General features: G+C 41.2%; 1 protein-coding gene across 2 annotated transcripts in view; it reads left to right on the top strand.

Moving 5' to 3' along the window:
• Nucleotides 1–15,250, top strand: part of NOSTRIN (nitric oxide synthase trafficking) — a 91,871-nt gene that overhangs the window by 14,519 nt on the left and 62,102 nt on the right. For both annotated transcript variants that reach the window (XM_053698399.1, XM_053698398.1), the window contains exon 3: nucleotides 1,406–1,489. In XM_053698399.1, the coding sequence (XP_053554374.1) occupies nucleotides 1,406–1,489 (84 nt within the window). The remainder of the gene's footprint in view (nucleotides 1–1,405; nucleotides 1,490–15,250) is intronic.

Consider the following 15,250-nt stretch of genomic DNA (forward strand, 5'->3'; position numbering starts at 1 on the left):
TTTCTATCTTTTAAAATATCATCTGTTTGTTTAAAAACCTTGCATTACAAGCTCTATAAAACACACAGGCGGAGCAGAGATCATGAGGCCCATTTATCAAGCTCTGTATGGAGCTAGTGGGCCCGTGTTTCTGGCGAGTCTTCAGACTCGCCAGAAACAGCAGTTATGAAGCAGTGGTCTAAAGACCAATGCTCCATAACCCTGTCCACCTGCTCTGATGAGGCAGACAGGAATCGCCACAATTCAACCCGATCGAGTACGATCGGGTTGATTGACACCTCCCTGCTGGTGGCCCATTGGCCGTGAGTCTGCAGGGGGTGGCGTTGCACCAGCAGCTCTTGTGAGCTGCTGGTGCAATGCTGAATACGGAGAGCGCACTGTCGGATCAGGTCCACAAGACCTTTGATACATAGGCCCCCATGACTTTACATATAGGGGCCTATTTACTATGGTGTGAGCGGACATGATCCGATATAGCAGATCATGTCTGCTGCACATCAATAAATGCCAACCGCATACCCTGACGGCATTTATCATTGCACCAGTAGTTCTTGTGCAATGCCGCCCCCTAGTTGGCCGCTAGCAAGGGGTGTCAATCAACCCGATCGTATTCTATCGGGTTGATTTCTGTCCGCCGCCTCAGAGCAGGCGGACAAGTTATAGAGCAGCAGAAACACGGCGCATAAAGCTCTGTACTGAGCTTGATAAATTGACCCCATAGAAACAGTAGCCAGTAAATAATGTAATAGTATTAAAGGATCATGATACCCAAATGTTGAAACACTTGAAAGTGATGCAGCATAGCTGTAAAAAGCTGACTAGAAAATATAACCTGAACATCTCTATGTAAAAAAGAAAGATATTTTACCTCAAAATGTTCTAAGTATTCAAACCCAATGCAAAGGACTTTAAGCAGCAAATCAGTATGTATGTTCCGGGACAGGCAAGGGAATGAGCTTTGTGTACACTCAAATTATTTCCCTATTCAGTTTAAGGAAGTTTACTATGAAATATCATGAGAATTAAGGGAAATCTCATGAGATCACAGTAAAAGATTTCATGACCTCAGCACTGATTGGCAGCTGTTCAATTCTTCAGTTTATTTATTTTTTTACCTGCAGCTGGACAGCAGCTGAAGTATAACTTTTTACACAGAACTTACTCTGCTGAGCTAAGGAAATTATGAGGTAAAATATCTTCCTTTTTTACATAGAGATGCTCAGGTGATATTTTCCTGTCAGCTTTTTACAGTTATACTGCATAAGTTTCAAGTGATTTAGCATATGAGTATTATGTCCCTTTAAGATACCATGGTGGGTTTTAGCCCTGCATGGATTGTGTTTGTTATTGCATTGAACAGTTGCTAAATTTAAGTCAATGATTACACATTTTATTAATACTATAGGTCTAACTTGGAACTGAGTTACGCAAAAGGACTTGAGAAAGTTGCAAACAAGCTGACAAAAGCTCTTGAAAACAACAACAAAAAGTAAGTAAACCACAACAAGGAAATAATTGTAGGTAACATAACATACACATACACTGAAAGGGTAATGAAAAATTAGACATTTGCTTTAACTTTGTGTACTGTTTACATTGATTTGTAGTATAAAGGCTGTGACACACTGCAAGCGATGCGGCACGAGGTGATGCAGCTGATTTGAACCGCGTCGCATCGCTTCTGAAGTTCAATTATTTCATCTCTGAGCGCTCAGCTACGCGACCTGATGCAGCAGAGTGCTCAGAGATGAAAAGGCAGGACACACTGAGCACGCACAGCCGCATCTACACGCTGTGCACCGCTCCGCTTGCAGTGTGTCACAACCTTTAGTAAGAACCTGTTTGTGCAGCTTACTGAAAGCAATGCTGATTGTATCAGCGGCAGTTTCTGCTAAGGACCAGAAATGCTTCTTTAACAATGTTATTAACCCCTTTGCAAGGGTTTTGTACATAGTATTAAAGTGTCACTAGTGTTAAAATTACTTGTGGATTAGAGGATGTAATTTTAACACTATATTGGTCCTTTAAATAATTTTACCTCAGTAGACATCACCAGGCTGTTCACTCATAATAGATATTTTATTTAAAACAGAATCAGAGATAATAATGGCCTGAGATAGAGCATAGTTTAGTTCATCAGCCTTTGTATTACAAAGATGTATTCTTATTATAGGGTTAAATATTTTGAAACAAAAATGTAACTATTTATTAACCCCTTTCACCATATAGACATAGGTACTACGTCACACAGTACTTTTCCCAGCTTACTGTGTTTACATAGTAACTAGGTCCAACACTGCAGAGTAAGCTGTGGCCCCACTGTCAGCTTAGATAGCGGAGACTGCAGCTGGGGCAGAAGACATCTGATCATGCTACCTTACTATATGAAGACAGATCACTGATCGTTACAGAGAGTGACAGTCTGTGTCACTCTCTATAATGACCATCATTGGTGCTGAGAAGTGGAAGTGGTGGGAGGGAAGGAGGGAGGCAAGTGGATCGGCCCAGCAGAGGAGGAGGAGGGAGGGTTGGGATCCCCTACGTTACAGCAATGTAAGGCAGGGAAGAGGGAAGGATAGGGCCCTACAGTATGAAGTAATATCGGCTAGATGGGGGGACCCTTCACTGCGGAAAAAAAAATTGTGGAGGGAGAGGTAGCTCCACTACACTACAGGAAAAAAATCATAAATTTAAAATAAAGGATAATAAAAAAATTAAGTATAATGAGATACTGTCAGAATAGCCAGTAACAGCGATGGCAGGGAGTAGCTGGAGGGGGGAGGTTTAGAGAACTTATTTAGGGGATCATGGTGGTGGGTGGGTGATGAAGGTTTCCTACACTACAGAAATTAAAAAATAATAAAATTCCTAAACTGCATACTGGCAGACTATCTGCCAGTACCTAAGATGGAGATGACCAGGGAGGGGGGTGAAAGGGGGCTGCTTGGGAGGGAACAGGTGTTGATAGGTGTCTAAAGCAAAAAATAACTTTACAAGCTACCTGATGAACATCTTCATTGCTGGGAATTTCAGAAGTGCGGTGTGCAGCTAAAATTAGCAGCCTTCTAGTTGCCAACAAAAATGGCAAAGTCATGCATGCCTGCTGTTTCAGAACAAAAGGGATTGCAAAGAAGCTCTTACAACCATTTTTCTTATGGCTGCAGTACTTGGGTGTAAACAATTTCAGTGAGAAACTCAAAGTTAGCTAATCATTTTTTTATATGATTATATTTGGCAGTCAAATAGTGGCAGGATATATACCAAAATGGGCCTAGATCAATACCTTGGGTTGTCTGCTTTAAGAATATATATATATTTTTCATAGGTAAATAAAAAAAAAACAAAGGCACCATTATCACTATTATCTGCCTTTAAATGGGATAGTTACACAAACATGTATCCAGCCAATAGTCAATACTTTGAGATCTACTGGTAATCCTCAATCTAAAGAGATTGTACAGAAAAAGCTTGTATGTTCCACAGATAAAGCCTGTTAAAAAAAATTGTGATAAGGGGCGGAGCTTGGCCACGCTTGCTGATGGCCGCACATTAATTGAGCTCTGAAGCCTCAATACTCTCATGTAAAGCTATCTGTAACCCATAGCCACTTAAACCAAGTTGGAACCTCTTAGGACACGGGGGATCAACTAAGGCACTTAATATCTGCAGGGGATGCCTTTTTGAGCTGGGCCGTTTGGATCCTGCTCGGGCTCTGGACGATCCTGTTGTTGCACAGTTGGGCCTACTCTGTTGCAGAGCGCTCCACATTCCTCACAATAAACCTACGTGTGGCGGGGATGTTGAAGAACCACAGATACGGGCACTTGTTGCTGCTGCCCACCAGACAAGCAAGGTGTCACCTCCTGAATCAGTGCAGCAGAGCACAGAGGGATTAGCAGCATGGGTGGCGGCCCACATCGACGCACACAAACAGCAGTAAGAGCCCTCAGTAGGTGCAAGAGCTAATCTGAGTCGCCTTACAAGATTAAGCCGAAGCCAATTCCACAGGACCTCCTAGTTGGAAGAGTGGGGCAGATTGCGGAGCTGCCAGCGGGGTGAGTGAGCGAAACTTCAGCGGACCCGGGCCTGTCTGCACAGATACTCATGCTTTGCTCATGTGGCTCCCCGCTCACTGAGGCATAGTTGCTGGAAGCGGAGAGGATCTCTGGAGCACATTGGCGATTGCTGGGTGAGGTCCCAGTTGAGCAATAGATCCTCGGTATAGGCAGTACAGTGCACTAATTCTTTTTAAGAGACATTGAGATACCTTGGGCCTGATAGGGCCTGTTTAGACAAATAAGCAAACCCCATTAGAGCCTCAGGCTCTTTGCTGAGGATTTCAAAGACTAACAAGCAGCAGACCACAGTGTAACACCCCCCAGCCTCAATATTTTAAGACCTCTGAGAGATAGGGAAGTGATATCTGTCTGCATATGCCAAATGTCATTCGGGGATGTCTAGCAGAAGACTCACAAAATCAAGCAAAAGCTCTCAATCCACTAACATAGCGAATTATTTGATACCACCAGACCCGCCATCTTGCTCCAACAGAAATCCACCTGAGGCCTGCAGGCAAGTGGTCGTTAATCAACCACAGAATGCTGAACCTATGCAACATGGATATGTCACCAAGGAGGACATTAAGCACTTATCCTCGAGAATGACATTAAAGAGGTGATGCTAGATGTTAAACATATGTTTAGCAAACTCAGGAAGGATATTGTGGTGGTAGAGCATAGGGTCGTCCAGGTGGAGGAAATGCAGGAAACCTTGCGCTCTGATCTTTAACACCAGACAAGCTGTATACGAGCTCAAGACGCTACAGTACAGAGCTTGACTGATAGAATTGAGGATCTCGAAAATAGAAGTCGGCGGAACAACTTGCGCCTCAGAGGGGTCCCAGAATCGATCAGCCTCCCTGACATAGGTCAATACATTTAAGAATTATTTAAGTTTATTAAGAACTCTCCGAATGCATTGGATGTTCAGGTGGAGCGTGCACATAGGGCCCTGAGGCCTAAGCCACCAGCAAGGGCACCGCCCAGGGACATAATAGGGACATAATAGTTAAGCTCCTATCCTACAAAGATAGAGAAGATATTCTAAGGCATTCCAGGAGCAAGCATCCTATCATGTATGAAGGCACGGAGATACAGGTTTTCACCGACCTCTGCCCAACCAAACTTCAGAAGCGTAGAGATCTGCGCTACATAATGTCAAAACTCAAGGACTAACAGATCCAATACAGGTGGGGGTTCCCCACTTGCATCATAGCTTCTAGGAACGGAACAACAGCCATCTTCAGATCAGCAGCAGACCTCCAGGCCTTTAACCAAGCTTTGGGTCTACAGATAAGGCCGCTAGGCATGGGAGTAAACGCTGCACAAGCCAGGCCTGAAGCGGATCAAGGGGAAGAGGGGATTTGGCCTGTCTAACGTACTTGCCTGTACTTGAGAATATTGGCAGAACCTCACCATGTTGCCTGAAATGCCCAGACAATTGGTTGGGTATCTCATCTGAGACACTTGCCTCGTCTGCACCCCGGAGCATGTGACAGATAAGTTAATGTTTTCTTTTAATTCTTTTATGTACACACCATAACATGCACCCTTTATATTTAGTGGTTTCTGAGTATACTCTGAGGAACCCTGTAACAAATTGTCTCCTCCGTGGATTTGAACAGTCTTTCTCTTCCCTGGACTCTTAAGCTTGAGGCTGTAGCATCCTGGATGTTAGTTAAGGAAAGACTGAGCCTAATTGAGTGGGAGGGAGAGGGGTCCTGAACAATCATTGTCTTGTGGGGAAATATTGCTTTATTTATTGAGTATTTGAATTTATGCCTTTTTTCTTTTACCATGTACAGATGCATATGTTATCACAGTGGGCCATGGCCCTCTCATAAGAATATTCTTGCAACACGCAAATAACATAATCTGGGGGGGACGCTGTTTTACGGATCAGCAGCCATCTTAAACAGGGGACTATTGAGTTTATACACTTTCAGACAGCACCGGGCGCTGCCCCTTCATGGTCAGGATATGTGAGGGATAATCCACGCAAACGCCTCACAAAGGATACAGCACAGCACATAATATTTGTGGGGATAGCTTTCTTGAGAGTAGTGCCTGCGGGACGGGACATATTAGAGGGTGGAGACATCAGGGGTCATCTACACAGGCCTGGATTATGTAAGACACATTGGTTATAAGGTAGGAATGCACATACTCTTCTCTGTGTCATTATGGGCACTTCCTGGTCGAGATCTCCATCAAGTACCACATATCGGCCCCCTGGGGAGGGATTCCCTACCTCTATTTGGAGGGCCACCTGGTGGTCTCCTGATTTGGGAATGTACTATCACCATGCCTGGCTCATGTGTGCCGAACACTTGACGATTGGGACTCGGTGATCAAAATTTGTTTCACACCATAGGGGTGCAGTGATTAAACTGTTATGTATTAAAATGATGTTAATGATTTTGCTATTGACTGTATTCATCCTTCAGGTATGGCGGGACCCACCCACAGGTGCACATCAGAGAAACTAGAACAACACATGCTGACAACACCAGATCCTCACTAGGGGGGTGATCATCCCGATCAGGGTTCCTCAGGGAACAACAGAACTGTTTTATTTCCATGCCTTAATTTACACTGCTCTAAATCACCTCATATAAGTGGGGGGTGAGTTATGCAGATATTGCACAATGATGGCTTATAAGCTTGTTCCACTAGATAGACCAACTGCACTTGGGTTGGTACCCAAGCATTGGGGCACAGAAGAGAGCGGGGACCGGAGTGGGCAGCAGTGTAGACCCAGCTTATAAGAAGCCTAAAGGTGCTGATGCCGCCCATACTAACATTAAGGTTACTTTATAGGGGTCACCACCTATCTGGAGGCATGCTAAGTTTAATGGGGTGCCACATAACTTAACCATTTAACTGTTGTTCACACTTCTGGTATATGTTTTTCATTTTTTCATTAGGGTTACATTTACCAACAATTGTTATTAGCTTAGTTTATATATCAATGAATGAGAGTGTTGGGGTTTCTACCCCTTGTTATATATTTCTATTTACCTTTTTTTTTATTGCCACACTACCCTCTCACCTTTGGATCCTTAGGGGGTATCAGGGAGTGTTTGGTCACTTAGTGTGCCTTGAACTAGCCTTTTTCCCTTTCTAACAGAGCATTGCTTTCTCTCTCTAATAAACCATCTCCTTCTTCCCTTGTGCTTCAACCCCCTTCCTTCCCCCCTTTTTTTTCTCCACTTCAGGGTACCTGCCTCCGCTAGGGGCGCAAATGGCTAACCCACAATCACAGGTCAGAGGGTCATCTTTAGACCTTCTTACTATCAACGTCAAAGGTTTTAACAATTCAGGGAAGCGCTCAATAATCACTCGGGATTTGCATAGTATGGGTGGAGATATAATATTTATTCAAGAGACACACTTCTCTAGGCTAAGGGAACCCAAATGGTTTAACCGCCATTATTCAACAGCTTATTTTGCATGAGGTCTTTCCAAAAAAAATGGGGAAGGCATATTATTCCATCCTACGGTACCTTTCCAGTTGGAGCAGTCATATAGTGACCTCAATGGTCGATATCTGATACTGACAGGTACGTTATATGGCGGACCCGTGACCTTGGCAAACCTGTACTTCCTGAACAGTGCACAGGACCTGTTTTTCAAAAATGTTACTCACAAATTATTAGAAGTTCAAAAAGGGATCCTTTTCTTGGGTGGGGATTTCAATGTGTCACTCAACCCTAATTTAGACACTTTGGATGGTCTCTCCAGCACTCCCCACAAAGTGGTTAAGCACCTTATCAGGTCCCTTAAGGATCTCGTTCTTCATGACATTTGGTGTACACTGCACATGTCCACCAAAAACTACACCTTCTACTCTCATCCACATAGGAAGTACACAAGGATAGATTACCTCTTTGTGGACTCAGCGGGACTCTCCATTACAACTAATAGCTACATCAGTCCAATTACATGGTCAGATCATGCACCTGTCAGATGCACTATCGACTGGCCTAACATTCCTGTGACCCCTTTTGTTTGGAGGTTGAATTAAACCATGGTAGATAACCAGCCCTTAAGACAAGAGCTGCATAGCAAAATGGAAGAATACTTTCGTCTAAACTCAAACTAAGCTCTTCACAGTACAACGGTATGGGATACGCACAAGTGCGTACTCAGAGGTATCCTAATAAAACACAGAGCAGCTGCAAACAAGGCTAAACGAGACCTGTATAAGGCTCTACTGGCGCGAGTAGCCCAAGCCAAACTGGCACACAAAGAGCAGCCCACAGATGAGATATTGCAAGAAAACCTGATGATGGCCAGGTTGGCTCTCTTGCATCACTTTCAATAGGAACAACAACAAAAAAGCGCCGATGCTCAGACAACAATTTTTTGAACAAGGTAATAAAGCGGGTGTCTGCACCGGTACTGTCTAGAGAGGAGGCGGACCAATTGAATGCTCCGTTTACAGCTGAGGAGGTCCAGAGGGCCATCAGAGATCTCCAGATCGGGATCAGCCCAGGCCCCTATGGGATAGGTACCCGATACTACAAGGGGTTTATAGACATCCTGATACCTCACATGCTCCAGATATTTAATCAACTATCGGAGACTCCGACTCTGCCATGTACGATGCTGGAGATTTCGGTCATTCCTAAACCTAACAAGCCTGAGAACCAGCCGGCTAGTTACAGACCGATCTCTCTATTTAACGTGGATATTAAGATCCTGGAGAAGGTTATAGCTAACCGTCTTAAAAAATTCTTACCCCAGTTGGTCTCCACAGACCAGGTTGGATTTTTTCCTGCTAGAGAAGCAAGAGATAATGCTCTCAAGGTCATTCAGTTGATCTCTTATGCTCACGCCAACTCTGCTCCGCTGGCACTTGTGTCGACAGATGCAGAGAAGGCGTTTGAACGGGTTAATTGGACATTCATGAGGTACACTTTGATAAAAATGGGTTTTGGGCCACATTTCATACACAGAGTATTATCACTATACTCTAACCCTAGTGCTAAGGTTCAGGTCAACGGTATCTTTTCCACGCCCTTTTTAATAACCAACGGAACAAGACAGGGTTATCCTCTCTCACCCTTGCTCTTTGCTCTTGTCATGGAGGTCATGACATGCAAGATCAGAGCTAACCCTGACATCAGGGGCATCACAGTGGGAGGAATAGAGCACAAGTTGGCGATGTGTGCCGATGATGTCCTGTTGACTCTTGCTGACGTTGCTTCCTCCCTCCGGGCCTCGTTGGCAGAATTTCAAGGCATATGGGAAGATCTCAGACTTCCTTCTTAATCCCACTAAATCTGAAGTCTTAAACATTAGTGTACCCCAAAGCACTTTTCACTTAAAATAGTATGGTCAGATACACAGCCGGCAGGAGAGAGTAGGCAGGTATCAATAAGAGGTGCAAAAAATTGAACAGTGAATAATTATATAATTGAAATAAATTCAGTAATATATGCAATAGAATATCCTTTCGAGATATCTAGGTATATAGTAGTGTATGATATAGATAGATAAATATACAATAGTAGTATATACAGTAGTATATATGATGAAGTATGCTTTCAAGAATATATAGATATGCAATAGTATATGATATGGATAGATGGATATATGATAATATATATAGTGATATATCTTCAACAATATAAATAAATACAATTTAATAATATAATGATCAGTAATAATATCTTAAATAATACCAAAGAGTGTGATGAATTTGTAAACAAAAATATAACGCATAAATGGCACAGTAAAAAATATAAATAAATAAAAGGCAAGTGATAGACTGTAAAACCATAAATATAAAAAATCAGAGAATAAAAAAAAATAAAAAAAAAGTCCAAATAAAATAATTGTCTAAAATAGATAAATTAATTAAAAAATGAGATGATAAAAATCAAAATAAAAAAATGCGTTAAAAGTTAGAAATAGATTGAGTCCAGGTAGACAACAGGTTGAACTTATCCAAAAACAAGATTGTGAAGAGTGACAGTATCCAGGAAAACTTCCCAGGCAGCTCCTCTGGTGTGTTTTGCCCCGACACAAGATTGAAACATCTATAACACAAGAGACAGAGGGCGCTACATAGTGCAGGTCAAAGCAAACAGGGAGTAGAAGTGCAGGTATACAGATAGCCTACTCACGTGGTAAAGAGCACCAATGTGCAGTGCAAGCAAACCGGGTCCAAAGAGTAGCCCGGCAGACTCCCAGGCACCTGGAACTGGTCGTATCCTTATCCCAGCAAAGGGGATCCAAAAGGGCAATGTAGTTCCCACAATATTCTCCAGTTGTAGACAGAACCAGTGGCTGATGCTCTCCAAGGCACAGTGGATAAGTAGTGAAAACCACAGGGAGCACAAAGGGTGATTGGTCCAAAGACAATAAAGTGCAGCAGTGATGTAACAAATCATCAAAAGTTTATTAAAAAGTTAAAACAACATCAGCAACACGTTTCTCAGTGTCACAGCACGGTTTCATCATGGTTTCATTCCAGTCCATGAAAATCCTGATAATAGTTTAGCAAATAAAGTGCATGATCCAGGCACCTCATATCCCTTGTCCTCAGTAACCATATCCAATGTTTTCCATCAGGAAAGATTAAGTCCCAAGAGGGTCTTGTTGAATGGGACCATGCGATGTTCTCCTCTTGGTTCCGGGTAGCGCAACTGAATCATTTCATCAATGGTCTGAAGGACAGTTATGCTCTGACCAGACATGGCTATTGATATTTGACAAGGCAAGAAGAGCTTCGGTCTCTGTGAAACTTAAGGAAATGCACTTCAAATTTCTCAGTAGGTGGTATCTGACCCCACAGAGATTAAAAAAAATATACCCACGTACGAGCGGGGAGTGTTGGAGGGGTTGTGGCAAGGAGGGAACACTCTTACACATATGGTGGCATTGCCCTTGTATCCAGCCCTTCTGGGAAAGTGTCTTCCGCAAGAGTTGTCGACTTCTGAAGGTCATATTACACCCCAATCCAAACTATTTAATATATCATGAAACGCTCAAAATAGCTGAAGACACAAAGTGTCAGTTGTTCCTATTGATGCTGAACTGTGCTAAGGGGCTCATCCCAAAATACTGGAAGTCCTTACAAGTGCCAAGTGTTGGGGAGTGGAGGGCTGGGGTCGGGGACCTGCTCTTTCTGGAAAGATTTCACTATCTTAGGCTTGGGAGACTTGCGACACATGAGTATATGACATTGATATGGCAGGGCAGGGGAGTGTAGGGATGGACCTCTATTTAATGGGTACCTGATATTTACCCACCGGAGATATTATAAAAAAAATATTCTCCCTTTCTCCTTCTCCTTTCCTCCCTAGCTTTCTCTTTACCTTCTCTCGTGCCCTGGTCTTATAGTGGACAATGTAAGCCATACATGCACTAACTTTCTGTTCACTGAGGTTAAGAACAGAGGTCTACGTACCTACACCACTGTTAGCCAAGGTGTGAATAATTTTACAAGCTTTCTAAACTCGCAACTCGATGAGATTATACATGGAAAACATTTTGAGCATGTAATCTGTATGTTAATAATGAACAATCAAATTGTATAACTTTCTCGGTTGTTTATACAGACTGTGATAAAGCTATTTTGTTTGGTGTAGGCACAATTCATGTAATCCAGTCGCTGTAGATCCAAATTGCTGTAAATTTACAATTGTTCATTCAATAAAGCCTTTTTTTGAAATAAAAAAAAAAAAAATTGTGATACTGCATTAGGGGTTCTACATATTACACACCAATGATTATGATTTCAAAAATATCTGTAAAAGATTAACTCCTAAATAATTTGATGATCCCAATGGGAACATTGGGCTCCATGTATTAAGCAGCTCCATGGGCTCCATGTAAGAAGCAACATTTGGGGTGATTGACAGGCCCTGCTCTCGTGAGACTGGACTTGTGAGAGAAGGGGGACGACATTTTGCCATAAGTATTTATTAAGAACTGTATCACTGATAAATCTCATTGCTGTTGATAAATTAAATTGACTTTATAGGGACTTATAAAATTGTAGAAAGGCTTATACAGAGTGCTTCCAGCACACTTAAAGGGACATGATACCCAAATGCTGAAGCACTTGAAAGTGAGTCAGCATATCTGTAAAAAGCTGACTAGAAAATATAATCTAAACATCTCTATGTAAAAAAGGAAGAAATATCACCTCAAAATATCATAAGTACTTTCAACAGCCAATAAGGATGCTTGTCCCAGGACTTGCAGGAGAGCCTGCATCTGGCATGTGTAGCACAATCATGTCATTTCCCTATTCAGTTTAAGAAAATTTACTATGAAATCTCACAAGATTTCAGTAAAATTTCATGAGGTCACAGCAAAACAAAGACTGACTTCAGCCCTGCTGATTATAGCCCTGTGGCAATTTTTTTTTACCTGCAGCTGAACAGTACCTGAAGTATAACTGATAACAGAGTGTTTACTGTGAAGAGCTGAAGAAATTTTGAGGTAAAATATCTTCTCTTTTTACATATAGATGTTCAAGTGATATTTTCATGTCAGTTTTTTACAGTTATTCTGCATCACTTTCAATTGATGTAGCATATTAGTATTATGTCCCTTTAGGTATAATGAAATTGTTCTACACCGTAATTGTTTGGATCAGAGTAAAAGCTGATTTTATTTTACTTGCAAACAAGACTAAAACAGGAATTTTATGGGTGTTCAGCTGAACAACTCATAGGGGCCGATTTATCAATGTTTGGTGGACATGATCCGCTGTAGCAGATCATGTCCTCCAGACATCGCTGAATGCCGACAGCATACACTGTTGGCATTTAACATTGCAAAAGCAGTTATGGTGAACTGCATGTGCAATGCCGCCCCCTGCAGATTTGCAGCTAATCGGCCGCAAGCAGCTAATCAACCAGATCTTACACGATGAGGCGGATTGCTGTCCGTCACCTCAGAGGAGGAGTATGAGTTAAGGAGTAGCGGTGAGCCTGAAGGCTTGCGCGGAAACAGATGCATTGGGGCCGATTGACTGTTTGATAAATCTGTCCATTTATTTGCTAACATCTGTAAATTGCAATAATAAAATAACTGTTAAATGTTTTCAAAACATTTAGGCGTTGATTCCATTCTATTAGCTGATCATAAATTTTGTTTCAACAAGATCACAAATTTAACACCTAAAGGCACTTGATAAAGTCTTGAAATTGCCTTTTAGACATACAGTATATGAAAGCATTTCAAGGTGATATGGAAGAATTCAATTATGTGGCACTTGTACAAGACATTAAAGTTCTATTTATGGCTATTGTATAGTCCGCTTGCTGTGGGCAGGACACAAATTTACATATAAACTGTATATATATATATATATATATATATATATATATATATATATTTACATAACACACACAACCCCTTGGCTGAAGGTATGAGTGTTGTGTCAAAATGTGAGAAACAAATAAAGACTGTAGGTGTTTATAGATGTTTTAGATGTTTTTAGACAAAAATAATGGATTACATTTTTTACAATCTAAACATACAGACTATAATACTTCAAATCAGATAATAAATAAAATGCGCAAGGGCGTTTTCATAATTTTTTCCCTCTTCAATCTTTTTTTTATAATTGTTTTATCTGTAACATGCTACCAGCAACTCTATAGATATTTCTGCAAAAATATTTCCAAAGAGTTAAAGACAGAAGCATTAGATATAATAGGGACAATGTTTTGTTTTACTATTTTAAAATATTATAATTATCTTTATTAGAAATGTTAGGTTTTCAGTCATATCTAAAACCTGTAAAATAATAATGTAGTTTCTATTATTAAGCACACTGAAAGTATTAACAGCGCAGCTTGGTAGAGAAGTGGATGTGGGATGGTAGTGTTAAAGCAAGAGGGATATTAGAATAAGTTGAAATAGCTAAAAGATTGAATTAATACTGCAGCAACTACACATCAATAAAATATTAAATGAGAAATGTACATGCAAATTAATATAAATTCATACATAAAAATATAAATACTTAAAAAGCAATAGAAAATGGTTAAAAAGCAGTTGATCTGTCTGAATAGATATTGCCCAATAGAGGGGAGTGTCCTTAGGAGTATTCACATAGAATAATGATTGTTGCGGTAGTTTGTAATGCCAACTCCTAATCACTGTCTTTAGAAAATGAGGTGCAGCTACTTCCAGAGGCTTGTTTCCAAACGCTCTCTTTATTTGTAGATCCTATGGCGAAAAGAAGAGACAGCGCAACCCCACATCAAGGTAGCAGTTTCCACAAATTTATTAAATACACAAAAGTAATGCACTTACAAACAGGCTAAAAAGTTATTGCATTGATCCCTTCATAGGGAAAGAGAAGTGGGTCCCAGTTCACTTAAAAGTCCTTCAGGTCACAGCTATATTGCTGCCGCTTCAATACTTCTTCCAAACAGTCTTAGTACATTGGAGCCGTCCTTAGCTCCACCCCCAACGCGTTTCGTCTGCGCTCTCCAGACTTTTTCAAGAGGAAATGATGATGTTTAGCACGCTCCTGTACGTTGCTATTTACATCCGGTCAGTGAGCAACCAATCAGAAGTGATGACCGGATGTAAATAGCAACGTACAGGAGCGCGCTAAACATCATCATTTCCTCTTGAAAAAGTCTGGAGAGCGCAGACGAAACGCGTTGGGGGTGGAGCTAAGGACGGCTCCAATGTACTAAGACTGTTTGGAAGAATATTGAAGCGGCAGCAATATAGCTGTGACCTGAAGGACTTTTAAGTGAACTGGGACCCACTTCTCTTTCCCTATGAAGGGATCAATGCGATAACTTTTTAGCCTGTTTGTAAGTGCATTACTTTTGTGTATTTAATAAATTTGTGGAAACTGCTACCTTGATGTGGGGTTGTGCTGTCTCTTCTTTTCGCCATAGTTTCTATTATTATTTTTTCCTTTAAAGGGACATGAAACCCAAAATGTTTCTTTCATGATACAGATATTGAATACAATTTTAAAAAAAGGTTTCTGATTTACTTCTGTTAATAAATTTGCTTCTTCTCTTGTTATTTTTTGTTAAAGAGATACCTAGATAGGTAACATGCACATTTCTGGAGCACTACATAATAGGAAAGAGTGCTGCCATCTAGTGCTCTTTCTAATTTATAACATTGTAGCAAAACAGTTGCTATATAATGCTGCAGACACTTGCACACTCCTGAACTCACCTTCCTGCAAC

This window comes from Bombina bombina, chromosome 1 (genome assembly GCF_027579735.1).
Source record: "Bombina bombina isolate aBomBom1 chromosome 1, aBomBom1.pri, whole genome shotgun sequence".
In the NCBI taxonomy this organism is placed as follows: Eukaryota; Metazoa; Chordata; class Amphibia; order Anura; family Bombinatoridae; genus Bombina; species Bombina bombina.